The sequence below is a fragment of the Chamaea fasciata genome, unplaced genomic scaffold (assembly GCF_029207755.1).
Source record: "Chamaea fasciata isolate MVZ Bird 193981 ecotype frontalis unplaced genomic scaffold, bChaFas1.0.hap1 SCAF_5, whole genome shotgun sequence".
NCBI classification, from domain to species: Eukaryota; Metazoa; Chordata; class Aves; order Passeriformes; family Sylviidae; genus Chamaea; species Chamaea fasciata.
This window is the reverse complement of record NW_027094090.1, coordinates 27,339,675-27,365,095: the sequence shown is the minus strand read 5'-3', so window position 1 is coordinate 27,365,095 and position 25,421 is coordinate 27,339,675. Positions and strand designations below refer to the sequence as shown.

The window sequence follows — 25,421 nt, the reverse complement described above, 5'->3', positions numbered from 1 at the left end:
TAGACTCACTCACACTCAGAGAATCAAATGTAAATGATAAAATAAAGAGGAAATTTAAAAATAGTATAAGTGTCTGTAGTGTGAAGTCATGATATAAAGACAAAAAGTGATTATTCAGACAGAATTTAGTGGAATAAACTGAGAACCATAGGCAGTATTTGAAAGTTAGCCCACAGGTCCCCCCCCCAGCTTCTAAAAGCCCATAGGGAATTCCTAATCCCAAGGTCTGAGAACTGCTACTTCCATTAGGAAGAATAAGAGCTGTTCCTCAAGAGACAGTTAGACAACTGAGGTTTAGACTTTCTGAGCTTAAAGATAGGAGACTGAAAACTGTCTGTGCTTCCATTTCAGCAATGCATGAAGTTCACTGTCATTTAAAAAAAAAAAAAAAAAAAAAAAAAAAAAAAAAAAAAAGTATTTTGTTACTGGAAAAAAAAAGGACAGGTGAAAATAGGGAAGAGAAGGAAAAAGAAGCACAGGGGGAAAAAGTAAAAAATGGGTTAAGTTTTTTTTTCTTAAAGGCAGGTCTTGAAAATGGGTCTTACATTCAAAATTCACCTGATTTCAATAAATATCATGATCTTTGGAAGATTCATGAACTGAAAAAATGCAGCATATTACTGAAAGTTAGACCTCTCATTCAGTGATATTTTGAAATTACAGACCTAAATTCACATCTTGCCTTATACTTCCATCATTTATAAGGCATATTTTGATCTTCTGGTTAGACCTTCTCATGCATTTTTAGTTTGTCAATAGTTTCTTCCCTACTACAAAAATAGAACATACACATTTCAGATTCTTGTCTTGGGATACTCTATTAGCCTGCACTTGAAAGCAAACACTGGGAATTGGAAAAACGTGTCAAAAGAACCAAGAGTGAAATCACTACATGTATAGATACCCACATATTTACTGAAAGATTAATGTGGAGAAAAGATGCTAATTTGAGAGTTGCCAAGTGTCAGCTCCACAAAAAGGTAGAGAACACACTTTAGCAATGCCAATTCTATATAAAGGTTACACTCTCCAGAGCACACAGGAATTGCTACATTCCATAATGAAATATAATTCAATATTTGCAGTGCTTTGCCTCTTTGTCTTTTCTGCAGAGAAGGCTTAAAGCACAACATGATACTAGTTTTCTATTTTTGAGGATCCTGAAAGTTTTATATGAACTCAGTTCAGAGAACAGAGAATATTAAACAAGAAAATATCTTCAGCATGAAACATCTTGCAATCACATAATCTTTTACATCTTTTATATATGAGGAAAATGTTTTAAAACATGCTATGCCTCTCACATAGCTTTTTGATGGTTTTGTCAGCTTGCTTGTTTACCCACAGTGAAATCCCTTGCACTCATTTTCACCATCCTTTCAACATACCTTCTTTCGTTACACTATCTGAAACGTCTGGCTTTGTGCTGTTACTAAATACATAGTCCTGAAGGGCTGCTGCAACTACCTACTCACACACTGCAGTAGCACTGAACTCCGTCAGGATGTTCTTTCAAGTGCTTTGAAATGCCTTGAAATAGAGAAGGTATTATAGAAAAGCAAACTCTTTTCTATTTTATCCATGTAAACAGAAATCTGTAGTGTCTTCTGCTGTGAACTAACAAAGGCTGCTGCATGACAGAGGAGATGAAATTCAGGAGAGCCACCATGAGAGTAATCCTTTCAAATGCATCTAGGATTGTTCAGATGATCAAGAAAATACATGCCCATGAGTATTCATACAGTTTATTGTAAAAAAATTACGATGGGTAAAATATTAAACTAGATGAGAATGTGTGAAACCTCGAAAGACATTTTTGTACTTAATACCAAACAATTCTGCAAACCTTACCCCAGTCTGTGACCAAGTGTGAAAAAGTATCTACTGATAGGATGAATTAGGAGTGAAAGTATTACAAAAAGAATAATCAAACTGAAAAAAAAGAAAAATACTTTGTTTTATGACAATTAAATTTTTTAAATTAAAAAAAAAAGAACAGCATTTTTCCTGAGATGCTCTTTGTACATTTTATTCAGGTAGCCTAATAAAAGGTGTTACTTTCAGCAATTACTTTTCCTCTTTATATCACAGGATTAGCAATGCCACACTAAGTGTATTTCTGGTGAATTACCCAGAATCCCAAGAGACTTTTCAGTTTATTGTTTCATGCTTCAAATTGTACCGATCTAGCAAACACATTTGCAATTTGCTGGCTATTTTCAATTTTAGCTTGCGATACACAAAGGCTGTGAATCATAATGAACAGTTCAGAAACTACAAGCATTTTTCACATACACAACTGAGAAAAAGGTATTCCTTTTATGGTATGCAATCCTTTTCTTAGTGTTAAAGCATGTTATGAGTTTTAGAATTAGCCTCAGCTACAGGGAGATGTTCCTCACTGGCAAAGTGCTACCACTTACTGCGGTGGTTTGAAGGACAGGTTGGTCCTTACTATACAAATGGAAAGATCAGCTCTGCTACGTGTATTTAGCATTTATGTGCCACGAAACAACATCAGAATAACAGGAAATCTTTAAATATGACACAGGAATAAGAATCTCCGGGTGCATGTTTGTAAGACAAAGACAGGATCTCTTTCTCTGCAAATGCTGCCAGCCCTGGACAGATGGAGCATGGCAGGAGCTGGAGGAAGGCATTGCTGGGAGAGCTGTGTGCTGTCCCATGCTGGGGACAGTCTGTGGCCATAAGCCTGCAGCATAGCATCAGCAGGAAAATCCTGCTGGGGGATGAAGTCCTGACATCACTGACCCTGGCAAAACTCCCAGAGACAAGATTTTTTCCCAAGTTTTTAATGCTTTAACATACTGTACAAACCAGACACAAGACAAACCCATTCTAACTTACAAAAGGTTTGGGGAATTTTTTTACCTGATTTAGAAAATAAAGCTATTGCAAATGTCCCAGATGTCAAAGAGGTATATAATTATTTTTAAAAGTCGAACGTATCTTTATATCTATACAGAACAGAAAAATGAATGCAATGTTCTCTAAGAGATTGCTTAATGCCATCACTATGCTGTCACTGAAAGCCCTGTTAATACTGGAGCCTCATTTAGACTTTTACTGAAATTTCAAAATGATAAAAAGATGACGTATCTTTTCTCCTATTCCAAATTCAATGAGAAAAAATATTACCCTTTGTTGCAGAGAAGACATGAAAACTAAATCTACCTGTCTTAATGCTATGTAACGCTTATTCTATGAAAGGTTTTAATTAGTCTCCAGAAAGCTGGCACCATTCCATTTTAAAGATATAAATTCATTCTTCAGTTCAAAACCTATAGGAAACATCTCTCTATTAATTTTTTATAGGAAACTTTGATAGATTTAGCCCCTTATGAATCTCATTTAAAAATACATGCATTTAAATGCCAATTGGGACTTTCTCTAGAGAGCTAAGAATAAAGGTTTTAAAGTGGATTCAGGAAGAAGAACAAAGTTAATGTTTCTATTCCCAAGGCAACTGAATCTTTTCCAGATATTACTGTTATCTGCTACTATGTCTACTTCTGGTAAACAGAACTATTTCTCCTTAGATGATATAGTTTATTTTTCAGAAAAAGCACCAAGGTATTCTTACAAGGAAAAAGCCTCTGAAAAATAATCAAACCTCATTTTTATCCACTGTATCAATATTTTGTTGAACCTAAAGGTGTTATACTATTACTGCTTTTGGTTTCACTAGTCTTGGTTTCTGCAGCAAGATACTATTGCACAAGACCATAATAATGAATAAAACTAGCACATGCAGCAGCACATTATTAAGTCCCATAGAAAAAAGGAGCATAATTTGAAATAGGGTTTATACTAATGTTGTTTACTAGGCTAATTTTACATAGATATTTATCACTGAGTTAGAAGAATGTGTTTACTGGGGCTTTTTAGAATATAAGTGTGCTAGTTTTTTAATTATGCATAATAAATCACATTGGATTTTCAGTAGATCAGTCATTCACTTTAAATCTTGGATTCTGTAAAAATAGTATGTCTGCTCTGACCTCACATTTTTTGACCAAAACTAGGAAAAACTTCAGATTTCAAATACTAGAAAAACTTGCAGTTCTTTCTGAGCTTAAAACATGAGATACATGGAGGTAAGATTACTCAAAGAATATTTGAACTTTTTTTAACAAACACTTTACAATATATCATCTTTCTAGCCTATCTCCATTTTTCAGTCTCTGTAGAATTCATCACAGGAAAAGATAAAAATTTCTATTTTAAAATATTTGTATTTTGATATTTTTTTTCATTTTGTTTTCAACATGTTTGTGCAAGCATCATTGATTAAATGCATGTTCTCTTTTCCTGTATAACCCTGGGAATATAGTAGATTTCCTCAGTGTAGCAAAAAACACAGATTTACACTAGTAGGATAAAAGCTAACTGTAGAGGTTAAGTTTGGTTTCACAGAATTTGTCTCTCAGGTTATAATTTCAAAGGCCCAATGTGCTCTTAGGACCACAGCTCTTTTTGATGGATAAACCCCTAATAACTTGAGACATAGTAGCACGGGGGAAACTAAGGTTACTACGCTGTTCTACTTCAGGTAGTGTGAGATTCACTAAAAAAATTTGCAAGTCAGGGAGAATGTGAAAGCTCAGCTGGCAGTCGATATTTTTTTTTTCCTCTCTGTGAAGTCTGCAGCTTTTTTCTATATATAAGCAATCTATTTGAATGTGATGAAGCACCAAGGTTTCACACACTTAAAGACAAGTGATAAATTGAAATGACATGGCTCTGTTGCTAGTTTACTGCTGAAGTAATCCAAATACCTTTTTAGTTTTTGTTACTGTCAAATTAATTTGTGTAAAATGTGCCAGGAGAGAACTCTAAAAGCAAACCAGGGAAGATAGATATCCCATTATAATTTCTATTTTAGTGCAAGACTTACTTCAGGCTGCATTACTTCCTGAAAATTCAAACTAAAACATAGATGCAAAATAAGCCTTCCATACAAACCACACTGCATGCAAATGCAAATAAATGACCAAGAGAGTATCTTTATTATTTTCTTTTTTAATAATACAGTTCAAACATGAGATAAATGCTGCAAGAGAAATACAAGATTTTCTTCTACTGTTATGTGAGTTGTATCTTTTTCAATGCACATTGCAAAGTACACAGTTTTGAACAAATTTGGAAGGGAAGAGTGAATATTATATAAGGAAAGTGATATGAACTTTTTGACATGAACTTTGTTTCTAACTTATATACTAAAATCCATTTCTTGAGCAAGATTCCATTGTACAAACACCCATTTTGCACTGCTATGTGCACAACTAATGGGGGTAGTAGCGCACTCAGCAGTATAAGGAAACAATGAACTGTAGATTTCAAACAAACTCATTTACCACTGCCGCTTCTTGAGACTGAGATGCTGTGACAACAGAAAAGTACTTATGGAAGATCTACAGGAACACTCTCTCAGAGAACCTAACAGTAGGATGATGTAAGACAGTTCTGAATGGGACCCAAAATGACTAAAGGGCATTTCTTCATAACTCACATTATTAAGTGTAAACATGAAAACTTTAGTCTTCGTTAGCATTTTTGTATTGTTCAATCTAAATATTTTTCATTTAAAAGCTAATTGCTTTGTAATACTATCAAACTCTTTAATTGAAAATACTATGGTTTCTTTGAAAATTGATGTGAACAAAAATTCCCTTTGATATTACAAACATTATAATAAATTTAGTCTCTACATGGCTCCATTCACTAAGTATAATCAGATCTTATATTAACTAAGGAATATTTTGAATTGTGACTTTATGCCTTCAATGGTGCATGCAGAACTCTGAGGGCCTCTAAAATTCCTCTGACAATATATAGGACTTAACAGCATATTTGAGTGCAGATATCATGAATATGAAATAGTTCCTTAAGTCCTGTATTACAGGACTTACCAGAAAACAATACACACCTGAGAGAAAACAGTATCTTGAGCTTGTCAAAGGGGAGTGTTGTATCTCTTCACAGCTTGAGGATACAGAGAACATGGCAGTTGCAGCAATATCAGATCTTTTGGGGGAGTATGCCTAATTTCACTCCAAAGTGCAAGTTCATTTTTTTACTATTCAGTCTGGAAGACTCACAGGTATTTCTGACTTATGTGTGGAAACTTGCTTTAGCAGCATTTTGGGAACAAATTTCAATTAGTGTCTCATGGTTGTGACAGAATTATAGGAGTCTTGAAAAAAAACGGATCTTGGAATGGCTGTGTCTAACTGCTAAAATTGTAAAAAACATCACCTGGTGTGCTCTTTCTACCTGCCAAAGCCTGTGAAATGTTGAGGTGATCATTACATTAGGTGGAGCTGTAGCCTGCCAAGGAGCAGACATGGAGAATTTTGTAGGTAGTCACTTCTTCTGATCCCTCTCCTTTTTCAGTGTATTAAATCTTGTTTTGGTCATAGACTTCCCCTGGCTTTCATTAGAGATAGTGTGTATATGGCCAAAATTCAGTGTTGGATACCAGTTTCACATCTGTTACAGCATAGTCCAGAGTCTGTTATTTTTGGCATCTAGATGATACAAATCCTGGTTTTTTTAATAAGTTTCAAATTAAACCTGAATTTTAATTTGCATAATATTTAAATATGTGAATATGATTGGGCATAATGCAGAATTGAAAATGCTAAACTGCTAAAATGATAGTACTTTTAAACTTTCTGTCATTTCTTTTGTACATTTTTACTGGAAAGAAGATGAGCTTTTGGCTTTAAAAATTCTGACTGGCTAAACTACAAAAAGCTGAGTCCTGCTAAGGTGATCCAAAAGAAAAATTGGGAAGGTTTGTAGCTCGTTGCTTTCCTATCTTGGTTGTGTACCAAGTCAAAGCTATATTCTACAAATAATAACTCTGGCAGTGTTGACTAAAGGTTTTAATAAGCTCTAACCCCTTGGCTTAAGTACCCCTTCATATACACTAATCCAAAGGCTGTAAAGCAGTCATTGTGGGGACCATTTACTATTCCCTTAAGACACAACATCGAGAGACTCGTCCAGAAAATATCTGACAATTCATTTTACCATCATAGAATCCTGAAAGACTTTTTCTCTTATTAATTTGACTGACGCTGCACAAATTTTTGTTGCACTACTTCCACCAGAAGTGGAAGTGCTATTTTACGGAATTGTAGATTTGTCTTTTCTTTCTTTCTTTGTCGTTCTTTCCAATTATTGATCAGTTATTGATCAATGATCCATCATCTTCAGATTTATATCTTTGCTTGGAAAGAAATATCAGATCTTGCCATCACATCATGTTAACTACTACTGTGGTTTCCTATTATTCTCATTTCAACAAGTGGTATCTCACAAATATGAGGTGTGCAACAACCCCCAAAGCTTGTAATCTGGTTTCCCAGCTTCAAGAAGATATAAATACATGGAAGAAGAGACAGCATTGATATAAGCTCTAACACATACATATTTCAGAACAGCATTCCTTAAAATTATATTGGGATAGATTTCCTAGGGTAAAAATGAAATTTTGTAATTAGAAAATGTGATACTGAGTAACAGATCTTGCAGCTTGCAGGCATTGTTATCAAGGTTCACAATCAAGAGTTTACATGGGAGTTGTCCTCATGGCCACAGAGGGCTGATGATCACATGACCGATTTCTGCTTTGCATCACATGCAGTTAAACACATTTTCAATAATTCCATCAGGACATACATTATAGCCCCATAAAAGGTGCATTGGTGAAAGAAGAAGCTCTATTATGTATTAACTACCAAGGAACCACCATGGAGTTATTGTTACTACATGCTGCTACCAATACCAGTCTTCCTATTATACGCAACTCTTTTCTAAATGTCTAGACTGACAAGAGAGGAACTGAAACTGTGCTGGTTCCTGAATATGACATTGACATGGAGGAGCTCTTAATTGAAATCTACATAAAATTTCAAACCCTAGTAGATGCTAATCTGCAGTGCCCAAATCCTCAGAGCAAGTAAATAAAAAGAACTATACTCTACTTTAATTAAGTAACATTATCTCAAATACCAATCAAGGGAAGAGGAATATATTTTATGATTTGTTTTGCAAATGTATTTGCTACTCTGTTAGTAGGCATTATCCCTCTCACCAAATGTAATATTCCATGGGAATTATTTCTGAAGAATTGTTTTTACTTCTCTCTCCTGCAGTGAAAGAGAGAACAAATAACTTTAAAATTCTGCTATCAAGTTTAACATTTCACTAATAAGACCATGATTATGTTAATCAGAAAACTATTTCTAAACTTTTATAGTTTGAAATTTTAAAATAAATAAATAAATAAATAAATAAATCTGTCCATGACAATTATTTTTCAAAAGAAGCCCACACAGTTTGTAAAAGGCTTTGATTGTTTGGATAACAATCAGGAATTAAATTATTTAACAGCAAAATTTCTGCTTAATTAAAAATTTAATATATTACTGAATTAGCTGTCAACACCAGAACCAGCAAAATATTCAGTTTGAACTGGGGCATTTCATTTATTAAGTCTTTCAAAATAAGAGATGAAGACACAACATAAACAAGAGAAGTAGTCTAAAACACGTAGGCCCTTGACTTTATTAAGAAGATCCTATAGACAGAAAATATATAAAAACAAATGTTTGCAAGATCAGAATCCTAGTCCTAATCAGATTTAGCTCAAATTAAATACTATTATTTGTTCCATAAAAAACCTATAAAGTTTGAAGTACTGCTTAAAAAAAGAAGTGTTTGTTGCTAATATTTGAGGAAAATTTTTCTTCTCTGCTCAGGCTGGACTTTAAACATGGCCAGGTTAGAAAAATCCATGATATCTCGTGTATTTTCCAAACTATTCATTTTAGAACAGAGGGAATAGAAATAAAGGTTTGCAAAGAAACATTTGTACAACCTAAAATGCAATTTGATGCCCTTGATAATCCTCTGAGAGACTGCAGCAATAGAAAAGTAAATTTACTACTTTCTCTCTCTTGATAAATGCGATTCCATCAGTGTTAATACATAACTTTTGCCAGTTTACTGCCCTATGTGCTAAATAAAAGAGTCTACTGACAAAATGAAAATCATTTTCCTGTATGCACAGACATATAGGTAGGAAGGGACATCTGGAGATTACTTCATCCAACCTCCTACACGGTAGGGCTCAGCCTATTAAGGTTGCTCTGGGCTCTGCAGGCAGATTTTTTTTACTATCTCCAAAAATGGAGATCTTTGTGTGGTGCATTTTGTGTTTTACCACGTTTCTGCATGATTTTTTTCTTTGTCTTAAAATGGTTTGTCCTACGTACCCCATGTTAAACCCTTTTTGGCTTTTCCCGAATTATGAGTCCTGTCCATCACTCTGCAACCCCGCACTGATACCTGGAAGGTTCTAGTGGGGATGTCAAGTGATTTGGCAGGGTCTTGGTTCTCCCCTCCCCTTTTTATGTAGTGAATTGTTCTACTGATAGTCCTTTTGTTCTGGGTCACTCCCCCTCCCCTTTGGGATTGGTTCCAAGTTGCCCCATCCCGTTTTCCCACCCCCAATACTTAAGGTTCAGTACCAGAAGGAAACCCCACTTTTCGTGGGTCCTTCTGCGTGTGCACAAGTCCCAAGGGGGCTTAATAAACACCAAATTGAAGCTCTCGCGAGGGTCCTCTCTTCTTCCTCGCCACTGCCACACTTCTGCCCAAGGCAAAGACTCACAGGAGACAGAAAGGTATCTCAGCATACCGAACTGTACATTTTAATGCGAGCTCAGTGCAAGAGCTAGCCAGAAAACGGGACACAAGTTCCCTGAAAGCAGCACCAAACCCCCGCAGATCTTCCTAACTTTTTCAACACCGAATGCATGATTTTTCCATAATGAAAAAAACCCCAAACTTGAAAAACTTAATGTCTATTCAGAACTTCTGGTGCTCTGCCTGTTGCCTCTTGTCCCACACCTCTGCATCTCAGAGGAGCCTGGCCCTGCCTTCCCCATACACTGTGCAGCAGCTGAGGACAGTGGTGAGCCCTCCCTGCAGCGCTCCCCACGCAAGTCTGAGCAAACCCTGCTCTTTAACCTCTACATGGTGTGCTACAGGTCTGTCACAGGGACCTTTCACAGGGCACATTTACCAACTCTTCTGCAGGGCATCCCCAAAACACACTGTCCTGACTGCACATGCACCACACAATCATAGAATCACTAGGTTGGAAGAGACCTTCAAGATCATTGAGTCCAACCCAGCCCTAACAACTCAACTAAACCATGGCACCAAGGGCCACATCCAGTCTTTTTTTAAACACATCCAGGGATGGGAACTCTACCACCTCCCCGGGCAGACCATTCCAGTACTTTATCACTCTTTCAGTAAAATTTTTTTTCCTAATATTCAACTTGTATTTCCCTTGGTGCAGCTTAAGACCGTGTCCTCTTGTTCTGTCAATTGCTGTCTGAAGAAAGAGATCAACCCCCAGCTGGCTACAACCACCTTTCAGAGAGTTGTTGAGAGTGATAAGGTCACCTCTGAGTCTCCTTTTCTCCACCAAGTGGATGGAAAACATCACTTCCCTCAAATAATTCATACAAGTACTGCTATACTATTCATCATGTTTCAATAATGTTTTGCTTCTAAATGAAATAAACATACACTTGTAGATAAACACATACACCTCGATTTGCGCATTGACTGCCATACAAATACACATTTTTAACCTTCCAATATGATGTGCAATCATGTAAACAAGGTGCTGGAGTAAAATAGTGTTATTGTAGGATTGGGACCTTTAATGACATGAGTACTTATTACACCAAGGCATGTATCTTATCCAAAAATGGAATCATGTAAAAAAAAAAAAAATTCCTACAATTCTGCAAACTAAAATTTAGAACATTTTTGTAGTAACCACTGCCTGGGTTTTGACAACAATCCATGTCCAAGGAGGTAAAAATATAAAGAAATTAATAGATTAAGTGCTTTTTTTTTAATTATGTCCTGGCAAATCTTAATTTGAATGCCAGCACGAATCAAAATTCCCAGCACAGTTAAACTATACAGAAGTCAGCAAACATTCCTTTGTGCCTTGTATGCATTAAAACAAGTAATTTTCTTATTCTATTTAGACAATATAATGTTATGAATCCTGCAGAGAGATTATCAAATATAAGGGTATTTCAAGCAGTAACTTGAGAGAAATAGAATTGTAAGGAAACTGATGAAGGAGTATACAGGGTTTCACAAATGCAGAGGTGTTCAAATTAGATAATTAAAAATGATGGCATGATTCTGACAGCTCTCTGATCTCTTCTAATATTTCATTAAATAGATCCAACACTGTTTCAACATTTTTCCTAGTTTATTTCAATATAAGTGATGTCAAAACCAGTTGTAGGCGGCTCAGACTACCATTCTTTTCAATGTGGTTGAAAAAATCTTTAAAGGTTCTTGCATTCAGAAATACTAAATATTTGCATTAATAATTCATTTTGCTTGAATTTATTACATAAATCCTGTTCCATAAGCAGAATGACTGAAGCTTTATCAATGCTAAATAAATTACATTTACAAGTAATAGATAAAATTAGCTAGAATGCATAAAATATTTGACATAACTAAGACAAAAAGCAAACTTTCCATTGCTAAGATATAGAGTAGCCTTAACTGAGAGCTTTTAGTCACATGATAATGGCCGTATGTGTTGGTTTAAATTAGAGTCAAGCTAAATATTTTACTTTTCAAAACAATTAGGACAGCTATAGGGGACTTTATATTCCCTATAGTGCAAATTCAGTTAGCCATGATAATTTAATGGACAGTCAGGCCACACAATCTTATTAGCAAGGCTCCCCTTCAGCAGCTCCTGGAGTGAATTGTCATTCTCCACAGAAAAGCCACCATCCCAATTTGCATCTCACATGTAGTATTTTCTCAAAGGGACAAGCATATTTACCCTTCGAGCTTTATTTATCATCAGTCATAACACATAATTTCCTATCCGTTTTATTCACCATAGATTTTTACAAGTTCAAGCTGTGCATCCATGCTATTTACTACCGGTAACTTCATGCTCCATATGCAAAGTCTTTTTTCTGATTGTAAACAGTTTCACCTATTTCATTTTTGCCAGTAGCCAGAGGCAAATAATACGGAATGGCATTGATTGCATATTTGCATTACACATCCTGTTTAAACACAGGCTTCATTTCTTCTTTAATACCCAAAAGAGGACTAGAAATGTCACGGACCCCTTTAGAGTCATGCCACTCTCCAAGGCTACATTTATACAGCAGAGTGAAGGTGCACTGGTGGCAGCAGTAGCAAAAACGTAACAGAAGAACCTGCAACATCTGCCAGTAAGTTAATGCAGACAAGTCCCCAGTAGGTCATTCCCAGCCTTCACTGACTACTTTGTCATCACTCTTCTCCTCACCTACATTAACTTTATGTGTGTAAGCACAGAAAAGTGTTTTCTTGTTAAAATCACACTTTTGTATTGCCACCCTTGACTATCTCTTCTTGACTGTTCTAAAGTAAGAAAAAACAGAGTTTGGTACTCTGCCATTGACATATTTGTCTTAAGCCTCTTTGAATGGCAGTTTGGGGTATGGAGGCACAAACAGGGTCAGCAGGTATTTCAAGACCTGGCAGAGTTCTCTGTAGGAAGTGTGCCCTAACTATGTGCAATTTAATGCAGTGATGTTCAGCGCACTGCTGTGAGTTGTTAAACTCTTCCCACCTCTTGTCTTAGAGGCTGCTCCATTTCAGGGAGATATGTAATCCTTGCACTAGTTTATATCTCACATATGAAAGTTTCACCAGATGGCAAGATCATCACCAAGATGATGTGCACTTTTAGGATGTGCGTCATTCTTTGTTTGCTGTTTTGTAAGTAATTCAAAACAGCAGAAAGAGATCTGCTTCCTCCTTCAACTGTCCACTGAACCTCCCTCAGAAGATGCCACAGCAAATGAAGCAGAGGTACTCTCACAAGCTGCAGACATCTTGGTTAAAATATTTCCTTTACCAGCAGTAAGCCCTGCACTCCACTGGAAGTGTCATATTTCAGTTCAACTTACTGTCTAATGTAATTTTCTTACTTTCTGCTTTCAACTACTTGTATTCACTAACAGTAGTTACAGAGATAAATGCTACATCAGCCAAAAAAAAAAATCTTCAGAGGTCACATTCTACTACTGTTAGCAATTGAATTTGCCCATTGAGGGTTAATAGTTAAACCATTCCTATCTCATAGCTGAAATGGATGATGATTGCCTCTGAAAAATCAAATTAAAATAACTAATAAATCCAGCATATGCTGTTCAATGTCGTCTTTTTTTTTCGTTTCCTAGCCACAGTCTACAGGTTTGTGCTGTTAAATGAAAATGTAGTTAAACAAATAGAAATGTTTTTCAGTTATTATATCCCATGAATTTACAGTACAGAATAGGCAATCATAAAAATCGGCCTCTACAGTGATGCTGACTAAAAGCCACTTACTCATTTGAAGCTTATGAATGTAGAACTTCTGTCAAACAAAAAATCTAGGCTCAAGTTCAACAAGATTTAGTTTTGAAAATAAACACATTAAAGATAGATATATTTTGAGGAAAAGGGATAGGATAGGGACCTGGATGGACCTAAAGAGTTGTTTTTGACAAAGTATTCAAACCACCAGTGTCAGAAGTTTCTCAGGAAGATAAGGAGGATAACAGTTTTTTTGCCCTTACACTGGATTTTGAAGCTTAACTCATAAATAACTTTGTCCAAAGCCATTAAAGCCAATAGAAACCTCTCATTGACTTTAATGAGCTTTTGTTCAGGTCTTTCACATGACAGCTGAAAGACTGCCATTGATAGCAAGCCCTAATTTTATAAAGCTCTTTCATATCCCCAGCTTGGAGGCATTTGGAAACATATAAATGTATAAATAAGAGCCATATAAGATAAAATTTTCCTGTTTTACTTCTTAAAATTATGAGAGAGTTCTCAACACACATGTGTACATCCAGGAATATATCAGTTATTCTGTGCACTTATTAATAACTCTTTCTTAGATACTCTCACATATTGGTTGGATAACCATCTCTGCACTGCTGGATGCCAGCTCTAAACATTTAATCTAAACCCAGTACAGTTTATAATGACTTTTCCCTTGATTTAGCCAGAATATTGGACACAGAATATAAATCGTTACTTTGCATTTATGCTGATATTATCCTGACTATGCAAGCAAAGAAAATACCTGATTTGGCATAAAGTTGACCCTTTAAATTTTTTAGGAAATTTGAAGCAGCAGAAAAGTCTAATACTTCATCAATTCTTTATAATATCTCCTTCATTTCTGATCTAAAAAAGCAGAAGCATTGCCAGGAACATTACTTTCATATTTCCTCTGCTGTTGAACTACAACCCATAGTAAAAAGGTCCATCAAATAAGAAAGTTACCAGAACTCAAAACAAAAAGAAGAAACTTCAAAAAGTGGTATCCTATTTATAGAAGGTATTTATTATCATATTTCTGTAGTATGCCAAATAAGGAATGCCAACCAAATATTGTAAAAGCTTGACTTCATTCAAAATTTGGAAACAGCAACAGTCAATTTAACAGAAATCTCTATCCTAGTCCAGGTAACTGAAAAAAAAAAACTAGAAATATGTGGATTTTTACTCCTTAAATAATAGTAAAAATATGCAAGTTCTCTAGATGTTTATTGGTTGCTATTTAAAACAGCTATTTTCACTGTTATGAATGGCTGACAGATTTCCAAACCTGAAACACATCATTATTAAAGCAACAGCATGTGTATTACCTGCCGTTTAGTATTACCCAAAGCATTTTTTTTTAAGACAGTGCACAATAACCATGAATTAATTTAGTCCCATATTAAGGCAAGGTAATTAACATTTAACTTTTGATCATATACAAAGTTAATAGCATTTCTAATTCAGCACTAACCATAGATACCCTGTTATTTTTGTAATATCAGTTAAGGTATTAATGTCATTCAAAGACACAATTAAGCAGAAAGAAAATAGTAAACCTTTACAAATCTTAAACATCTTCATTTTATTTACACAATTCAGGAAAATATGTGTCTATTCTTTAAAAGACCAATTTTAGTCCTACCAAACCATGCAATAACAACTTATTATGTATTTTTTAACATTTTTATGAACTAAATAAACACAATTTAATCAGGTCAATTTCGACAGTTTAGAAATTCATCTCTCCAAAGGCGCATCTAATTTAGGACTTGATTGGTATCAGGGTTTTTGCTTTATCAACCTAACCCATTAGGCCATTACACATATTGTTATTCTCAAAGAGAAAAAAAATTATTCTAACATCTGTTCTCAATGTGTTTTTCCATAATTTCCTTTTATGACCCATGTAACTCATTAAGTTCATCTACAAAACATTACTGAGTCTATCTGCACTATAAATGTCCTTCTACTATATGATCACATGAAAATAGAAGAAATGGTAGCCTAAAACACAGTCCACTTAAAACCCCCACTATTTCCACTGCATCTTTTGATCAAAGAAAATATCATTTTGAAAGTCAGAATTGTGACACACATAATGTTTAACTAAAATCTTACGTGACCTATATCCTAGCAAAGTGAGAAAAATATTTCCATGTCTTACCATGTCTTGCTCCTTTCCACTGCTGCAGTCTTATGAGAGAACTTTTTATTCAAAAAGTACATACCTTCTGAATGGCTTGAAAGAGTGATTTTAATATTTTAATTCACTTGTGCAAATAATCTCTGGAGTACAGAAGAGCAGAATGAAATGTCCCAGTAACCTAAAGTCATACATGTGTAGGATGAAAAGAACCTGGAGTGCAGTGTGTCCTTCTAAATGCACTTTACATTTTCTTCTACAGACTAAAAATTTCTATATTTTATTACTCTAAAGCTAGTTTCAAACCCTGTGATCTCTTCTGCCCCTTCTGCTTGCATTCAGCGATTGCTGTTCTAATTTAATTTGAGAGGAAAATACCTATTTACAGCTGACTTGCGCATAATGTATTTATCAAAGCAACACAAAGGTCATTCCTCCTGCAGAAAGATAAGGAATTCAGTCAAAACCTGTCCTGCTAGCTTTCAAAAGTGCCATTGTTGTAAGAAAAGTGACGTACTATCTAATGTTAGCTAACAATTGATGACTAATGTGAGGTCAAAACCTAGTGAAGGGGATTTACTAATATTTATAAACATCAGTGAATTGAGCAAAAATCTGAGGGTATTTATATTTACCTGAACATTCTATCTTGCATGAAAGCTGCATGGTGCCTACCTTGAGGATTTTACCTTGGGTGAATTTCTGTGTGAGCTGCTGTAAATCTGAAACCAATGTCCAACTGCTAAAGGCTCTGAGACTACACTGGCAGTATATTTGTAAGTGAAAAGAAGATTAGTGGCTTTATGACTAAGATTTATGTTGGATACAGAGAGTGACAGAGAAAAGCTTACTAAAGGGAGGAAAGAGATACCTGCACAGGATAGACAATTAATTCTGCGGGAAAGAATCTCTAAAACCAGATGTTAGAAATCTTAGAAGATAGCAGAAGGAAAGTAATAATGAAAAACAGCAAGGTACACAAGTAAAAAAAAAAAAAAGGAGACAAACTAAAAGAAGGCATTGCCATTATATACAACAAATCAGACAGTAGGCCTATTTTGTATTATTTCCTCAGAACAAATTATTTCAATTTTATAACTGGACTAAACTTCAAGAAGCCAGACAAACTCATAAGGTCATTAATTCAACTAGTCAGTGGGATGCTTTCAGTATGAAATAGACTTGAAATGCATAAGGGTAGAAAAATCCAGTCTTGACAACTTCCCTGTGACAAACAGTGGGTTTTTAAATAACATTAGAGGAATATTCTCTCTTAAAAACAGAGAAAAATCCTGCATGTGGAAGAGGCCTAAAAGAGTTTGTATTTCCACAGCAGGATACACAGTTTATGCAACTATTTCCTGCCTGCTAGATTAAGTTAAAACAAGAACAAGAATCTATACAAAGTGTAACAAAGCCAAAACCCAACCCAAAATAGAATTCAAAGAAACAATTTACTGTCCTCCTGATAAAAAGATGCACTTTTACCCATCAAGAAACAGATTTTACAGGTTATATTTTCTTTCCATTCAATATGCAAAGAAAATTTATATATTTGCTTTGGGAACTGCTTTGAAATATCTTTACTATTGTCCACTGACCAATTTACCAGCTAATACTTGTTAAGCATGGTTACAGTTTCCCAATTCTTTATCCCAGCACTGGCACTAAAGCAAGACAAAGCTCCCAGGAGGGAATCATTCCAAATTGTATCAGCTGGCAAAATATCCTCAGGGATCATCTGTCAGCTACAGGGAGTTGGCTCACCCTCTGGCTACAACTCCAGTATTTCCTTCCAAATTTAAAATCTTTACCACATCTCCTTCCATGTGGGGAACTGAAAGAAGACTTTATTCTTTTTATAATAGTTAAGAAAAAAACTCAATATCCGCGGACCAAGGTATTTTATAAAGTTCAATAATTCTCACAAAAACAACAAAACTACAACACAATTCATACTCGCTGTGTTTCACATATGCACAGTTTTTCAGTTGCAAAGTGAGACATACAGAGAATCAACTTACAGGACCAAAAGCGTTGCTGTCAAAGCTGTGCCCATGGTGATCCCCCTCCACCCAAATATGACCATGCGGAACTTTCACGTACTTCTTTTTGTATCCAATGGTTCTAAACAGAATTGGAAAAAATGGTTAGTTAAAAAGGTTTTTAAAACTAACGAACAACCCCTAAAAAATCCCCAAACAAAAACACAAACAAAAATCCCCAAACCCAACAATGCTTTCTTAGGAAAATTCACAGATTTCCTGGTTTGGAATTTGACCTTGCATACAACTCAGCACCAGCTTAAAACTACCTGCACTGAAGTCCTTTGGACTTCGAGAGTGTTACTCAAGACAAAATATTAAAAAAAATTATGAGTTGGTTGAACTATCAGGGCCTGTTTACTGTATTGTTTTGTCAGAAACCACAACACAAGAAAGGAAGAGGAGACTTTTCAGTTAAATGTAACTAACAGATTATTAACTCCACCTCTGTAGTAACAAAATTTTGAACCATCAGATTTTATCCCAGATAAATATCAGTGAACATACATATGTTGCAATCACATATAGATACTGTTTAAGACTGTTTTTCTTCATCAAAAATATGAATTTGCCACAGATTCAGAGCATAGATTCCTGCAATTATTCTGTCCTGGGGGTAGGATTCGTTCAGCTGTAACAAGCTAAACAGGATAAACTTAAAAAAACCTTTAAGAAAAGGCCAAGTGATGAAGAAAAATGACATTGATGCCATCCTCTACAGAAAATCATACTGCTGCAGCATGTCCCAGTATTACAAAATGACAAACTACAGATTAGTACTAAAGCTGAGGTGCAGAGTATGTAAAATTCCTGTATTTAGCTCCCCAAGTAGCTGTCATTTTCATAATGCCGGTCTGCTTCTACTGCACACTTCTGCTTTCTTTCAGATGGGACCTGTTATTCTGCAATCATTCATGCAGAGAAGTTGTCGTGCTTTAACCCCAGACAGCAATTGTCATGCACACTGAATTGTTACCAGGATGAAGCATTTACAGATGGGACTATGAATAGTGATACCTCTTACTTAGTTTTGAATAAACAAGTCTGTCCATAGACAGAAACAGAATTTTGATCTAGCTTGTTGTCTCCAGCTGCTCATCGCTTTGCACTATCTGGAAGATATGCCCTCAGAGCAGAAGGCAGAAGAAACACACTCTAAAACTAAAAAAAATCAACTGGAGAGAGAAAATCATCTTCACCAGGAGATTAGGCTGAACTGTACAATACTAATCAGGGGTATTCACAAGTCAAAATGAAAAAGATTGGGTTTGGGGAGGTTTGTTTAGGTTGGGGAAGAGAGAATATGTTAAAAGGACAAGCTAATCAATTGTTAATCAATAACTTGGAGACCATGAAATATTAGATGAATAAGGAATCTTCAAAAGTGCATTTTATTCACTTTGACTATATTAGTCAAATAAAAACAACAATTACTTTATTTGCAAGTCACAAAATCTGACTAATCCTTTTTCAAACAACTATTTTTTGGCAGCTAAAAGGATGAGCATTCCAGCACTACATGCTAATGGAATTCTACATGCACTTTCATTGAAAACTGAAAAAATAATGGCCTATTTGCAGAAAGGAAAAGTACTGATCTTCAATTTTCTAGAACAGTGCCATATTACACATTATTCAAGACTAAATTTCTAAACCATTTGAAACAAAAACGTTAAACTGCCCTAGCTGGTAAATATATGATTTCCTAAACACAAAGAGTATGCTATAATAATTCAATAATTCAATTATACTAAAAATTCAATTATGCAATTTATTACTATGCAAATCCTTTGGGGTTTTATTAAGAGTTATGGCATACAGTTTGGACAATAAAGTTATTTATGTTTGAGACTTCGTAATGCTTCATTTCACTGATAGTTTCTTTCATATAGTATCATATATTTTACTAATAAAATGTTTTAAAGTATAGGCTGAGAGTTGTCCCTTAATTCTGCTGTTTGATTAGACATTTCTGAAAATGATTAAATGAGTCTCTTCCATCAGTGATAAACGCAAACAATAGCTCAAAAATATTTAATTTTCTCTTCATTCATCCTGTTGAATACACAAGAGTATATTGTGATAAAGTTTTGTACGCTTACAGACTTCATGCATAAGACTGAATTTCACTCAGAAGGGTGAAAGGATTTGAAAGTTAATTCTGCTGGCATGTTTACCTCATAAATGTCAGGAAAATAATATTGCAAAGGCCAGTCAGTGACTCAATTTCAGACCAGACACAATCTCTTATCCCCAAATAATCTCCTCCTTTGTTATGACTGGGAAATCACTAAGAGGTAAAAAAAGTTTTGCAATGAGTACTTAGAAACAAAATTGGAGGAAAAAAATGTCCTGCATGGACAGGTCTTGCAAAGGATTTCGGAGACCCTGTGAAAATCCAAGGGTTTAACATAGGTGCCTGGTGTGTTCTTTAAGGGCTAAGGCAAAAAGAAAAAGATTACAGAGTGCAGTAATTATAACTGGTTCTTTTTATTATTTCTAAACCATGGTAAATGCTTATTTCTTTTCTACTCTTGAAATAAGCATCAGAAATCAGAATGTTTTTCTACAATTATGCAAAAAAATTCTCTTGTAGTGATTAAAGAAGAATTATATAACAAACTCTCATATGGAAAAAAAAAAAAAGCAGATTATTGTACAGAAGTAGTTTTTACTTAGAGGAAATAGAATTAAAATTTACAGTGTTAATAAACATATTAAGGGAATGGGGAGAAAAAAAGGAAAAGAAAGAAACAAAAGCAGTAGTTTGAATTGTCTACTTTAGTAGATAGGAGTGATACTTGGACAAAACCCTTAAACTCAGCAGTTAAATGTAAAACTCTTCATGTATGGGTTATATAAATCATCATATTTTTCCCACATGTAGGCTCAATAGAAAAAAAAAAAAGATATATTGTAAAATATAAGTGCCCACATACCTGTAAACAGAAGAAAATCTATTTCCCTAAAACTATTCCTTCAAAATGTTACTGTAGCATTTGCATAGAGCAGTTATTTGGGGACTTTGTATCCTCTCTAGCAATACTACTGCAAACACTGTCTTGTGAAACACTCTGGAATTTGAAAGCAAAGTTTTATTCGAGATTTTCACTGCATGCATTAATAACAAACCACAGCAAAGGCTCATGTTACAGTTTCTTGATATAATTTTTAAATAATTTATATTTTTTAAATTTTTCCAGTGTTGAGTTACTCCCCAACAGAGCGTAAAGTATTCCTGCAAACAAACCAGACTACAGGCTTTAGAAAGCCGTGTTTGGTTCACAATGGTAAGTTATTTTAATTAGTTTTGCAATGACTGTGTAGATATTTTTAAAATAAAAGCCCACAAGCTTGGTTTTCTTTCCTAAGAAGAGAACCTAAATTGATTTATAGTCAAAAATTAGCCATTGGCCCTCTCTTCCATGAATCCTGCAGAAAATTTAATCTCTGACCCAAATTGCAAGGAAGAGACCACATGTGTGTGCAACAATGGCAATGCGGATCCTGATCTAAATGTACAAGCTACTGTTTATTTGTTTCACTAGTTAATCATTTTAGCTGGGCATGCTGAAATAAAACTATTGTCCATCTTTGTGTGCAATTCTACAAGGACAAACATCATTTTTGAAAAGCGTTGACTCCATCCTTTTTCTTAAGGATAGCCTTGAAGACTACTGGGATCACATTTGGGGGTTTAGATCTAGGTAAATGAATAACAGTTTTAAGTGTAACGATTCATAGTTTTGTGAAAAATAAATTCAATTCAAAATGAAAAAATACTTTGGAATGCATCTAGCACTCTTCAACAATGGCTGCAAAACAAAAATCCTCAAGGCAAATATCAAGAGCACTATTAGCTCATTGGGAATTTTACATCAATTCTTTGTGAGAGGCTACAAAGCAAATGCAGTCAATAATATAACATTTTGAAAGCAATGCAAACTTCTCTTTTTCTTTCTTAGTTGAGCATCCTTAGACTCATTTCTGTGACTGACTGTAACCATGACCTCTGTTAGCTCTAACACATGAAGTTTTTAATTAAATTTAGAAGATATCTGAATGAATTCCTAAGAGAAAAGTAGCTGTTAGTAATAATTAACTTAGTATTTTTTAATTTCATATCCAGTTCATTAGCATGAGTTATAATTACTGAAGAATCTCTTAAACTTCATAAAGCCCCTAGTAATGAAGAGTCTTTCACTTTCTTAAATTTACTATCTTGCAATAAAAAAAAAAAAAAATATTTAACACCTCTTATTCCTCTCAGTTAAATGGTTTGTTTTAGCAATACTACAGCCAAAGGCAGATTTTGATATATAGAATCCAAAAATCTGTTAAAAACCATACTGGTGTGAGCAAATAAAATAATTTCAGGTTTTACTGAAGTCTTTGACACATTACTAATAATCACTGACACCGCTGTTGCTCAAACTGTAGTTGAAGTCTCATTGGCTTAAGAACAGGGTCCACAGGATTTGCAGTAATTTTCTTGTTCAGAACATAATGGAATTGCATTTATCTTTTTAGACATTTTTACAGAAGTTGGTCTGAAATTCTGATTTACTTTTTTCTTACATATGAGGTACATTTTGAACCTTTGCAAAGTTTTTTTTTTTCTCCACAATTTAATAGCTAACAGATGTACTTATAGCTATCCTTGGCTGAGAAATAATTTCAATCTTGACAGTCAAAAATGAGCTCTATATGGTATTCTAACCACCTGCCCACAAGCAAAAAAAAATCTGCTTTTTTAGGATGCGGTAGCAGTGCCAAAGCAAGCAACTTGGCTCAGCTAAGCTGGATGAGGAATGATTGCCTTCAGTTTGATTTGACCTTGAGAAATCCAAAGGTCTCAACAATCTGCATATCTTTGGGTGTCATCAGGGAATAGACACTGTAGATAATATCCTGTTTTCAGAGGAGATAAAACAAAAATACAAACTCTTTTGTAAAACAGGTAGTTTCTATCATACTTAAGAACAACTTTCTCCAAGCAACATGAATTGCTGTACATGTTTATTGGGTTTGCATGGCCAGGTTTTGGTAGCAAGAGATCTACAGGGGTGGCTCTGTGAGAAGCTGTCACAAGCTTTCCCCATGCCCAAAAAGGCCAATGTCAGCCAGCTCTAAGATGGACCTGCCTCTGGCCGTGGCCGAGCCCAACAGAAATAGTGATAGGGCCTGTTGGCCCTAAACTAAAGAAGGGGGGAAAGTTGCTGTACAATGGTAATTGCACCAAAGAGTGCTAATGTATGTTATCTTTGCACACAGTAGGGTCAGTCAAGAAGGAGGTGGAGGTGCTCCAGGTACCAGAGCAGAAATCCCCTTTCAGATCCTAGTGCAGACCCTGGAGAGTCAGGCTGTCCCTCTGCAGCCCATGGAGGTCCATAGCAGAGTAGAGTTCCACATGCAGCCCATGGAGGAAGCCCCATGGGAACAAGTAGATGCTTGAAGGAGGGTGTGAACCCATGGGAAGCCCACTCTGGAGCAGGCTCCTGGCAGAACCTTTGGTCCCATGTAGAGAAGAGTCCACGCTGGAGTAAGTTTTCCTGCAGGACTTGCTACCCCTCAGAGGACCCACAGTAGAGCAGTCTGTTCCTGAAGGACTGCACTGAATGGAAGGGACCCATGCTGGAGCTCATGAAGAACTGAAAAGTGTGAGAAGGAGTCACATTAAAAAAGTTCATGTTGGAGACTGTCCCATCAGAGAAACACCAAGATCAAGTAGGAGAAGAGTGTGAGGAGTCCTCTCCCTGAGGGGGAAGGAGCAGCAGAGATGTGATGAAATAATCACAACACCCATTCCATGCACCACTGCGGGGGAAGAGGGAGAAAAAATTGAAAGTAAAGTTGAGTCAAGGAAAAATGGAGTGGTGGAAGAAGGTGTTTTAAAGATTTGGGTTTATTTCTCATTATCCTACCCTTATTTGCTTGGCAATAAAATACACTAATTTCCCCTAGCTGAGTCCGTTTTGCCCAAGACGGTACCTGGTGAGTGATCTCTGCTTGTCCTTACTCCACCCACAGGAATTTTGTTCTACTTTTTCTCTCATGTTCAGCTGAGGAGGAGAATGATAAGCAGCTTTGGCGGGCACCTGGCATTCAGCCAGGGTCAACACACCATAATGTGGAACTTTTGTCACGTACATCCATATTAATCAAATTCACAGAATGAAAAAATGCTAAGATATTCTATTTCAAGTGACACCCAGATCCCAAAACTTGAACCTTACTGCAATACAACATGTAAGTTTTATTAGTATCACTGTAGGGATCTTACACATGACACTAAACACCTTCCAGCTCCTAAGAAAGCTCCTTTTTCACTTCCAACACAGGCATACAGCCATCTGTGCCTTTCTACTTTAACTCTTTCCTTACATGTACAGCTATTAACTTTTACCTCAGAGCTGAAGTCTATTTTCCATATAAGCTGCAGATCCATCACTTATTGAGAGGCCTGACTATAAAAAATGCATCCAAACTCAGAACCTGGAAAGTGTTGGAGGATTCCTAATGCTTCAGGTATTGCTTCATAAGCATTGCCAGACCTGCTATATTGAGAAGGGAACCCCCAAAGGAAGACGTGTAAATGAGAGAGATAACAGAATCTGAAACAAAATACTCCCATTCAGTGATATTAGGAATAGTCATTATGGAGGCAGTGATTCCCCCTGCCTATATTTGGGCAAATTTTTGATTATATAAGCATTTTACTTTTTGCCATTATATATTTTGAAGTGTCAGGAAAAATGAATACTAACTTACTGTTTTCCTCATTTGGAACAGAATTATCATAACAAAAACACCCCCTTTTTCATAAATAGGCAAAGCAGTTAAAGCAAGTTGAACTACTATGCTATCTCTTTTCCCCCCAGCTAAAGCATTCCTACGAAAGTGCACCAGTGCGGGTTCCTATAACTTAATAGTGCTACATACAAGTAGAAATCTGATATGGAAAGTACAGGAGATATTTGTAGCTCTGCTTCATTAGTTAGATAATTTCTCACAAAGCATGTCATTCTTAAAAAAACTGATTTACCCATTACTTGCTTCACCAGCATTACTATAATGCAGTTAAAAACTTTTAAAACACAGAGTATTCAGGAAAACTACTGGATTTGTGTATATTTATCTAAAATGATAATATGATTGAAAAGACAAAAAAATAAGCCAGCTCATCTACTAGAGAGAATAGTCTCATTTCAAGCCTGACATTCCCTTGTTAACACTCCATTTTATATGAGAGAGGACACTGTAACAAGAAAGAGAGTAGAAATAATTATGAGTGAAAAGATGTGAGATCATTGCTTGTGAGATTCACAAAATGTATGGCTTCATTGCTATGAGCAAAAGGATTTTCGATAGATCAATTGACCAGAAAAGGATGCTAATCATACCTCTGAATCCAGATATGTTTGACCAAAACAAACCAAAGGAGCAATTAATGGCTATTAACTCCCTTAACATCACATAATTTCCCAGATAATTGCTCAAGTTTATGTTCAAGGCATATGTCAATGCAATTCATTTTTCTGTTGTTTCTTTTTCTGTTGTTTGTTTCCTCCTTTCTTTCCTGAATTTACAAAATACCTTCAAAATACTCTCAAGCTTTTTAATGAGGAAGCAGCTTTAGAGCTGCGGCTGTTTTGTACGATCAATATAAATGATAAAATAAAAGCTTTATCTCAATGCTCTTTACCTTCATATATCTCTTTCTGGAGAAGATTTTCATGATTTCTGCCATTTACTAAGAATGT

General features: G+C 35.5%; 1 protein-coding gene across 2 annotated transcripts in view; it reads right to left on the bottom strand.

Annotated features, from left to right (window-relative positions):
- The window catches only part of IMMP2L (inner mitochondrial membrane peptidase subunit 2), a 410,658-nt gene that overhangs the window by 75,057 nt on the left and 310,180 nt on the right, over positions 1-25,421 (bottom strand). For both annotated transcript variants that reach the window (XM_066183075.1, XM_066183074.1), the window contains exon 5: positions 17,638-17,740. In XM_066183075.1, the coding sequence (XP_066039172.1) occupies positions 17,638-17,740 (103 nt within the window). The remainder of the gene's footprint in view (positions 1-17,637; positions 17,741-25,421) is intronic.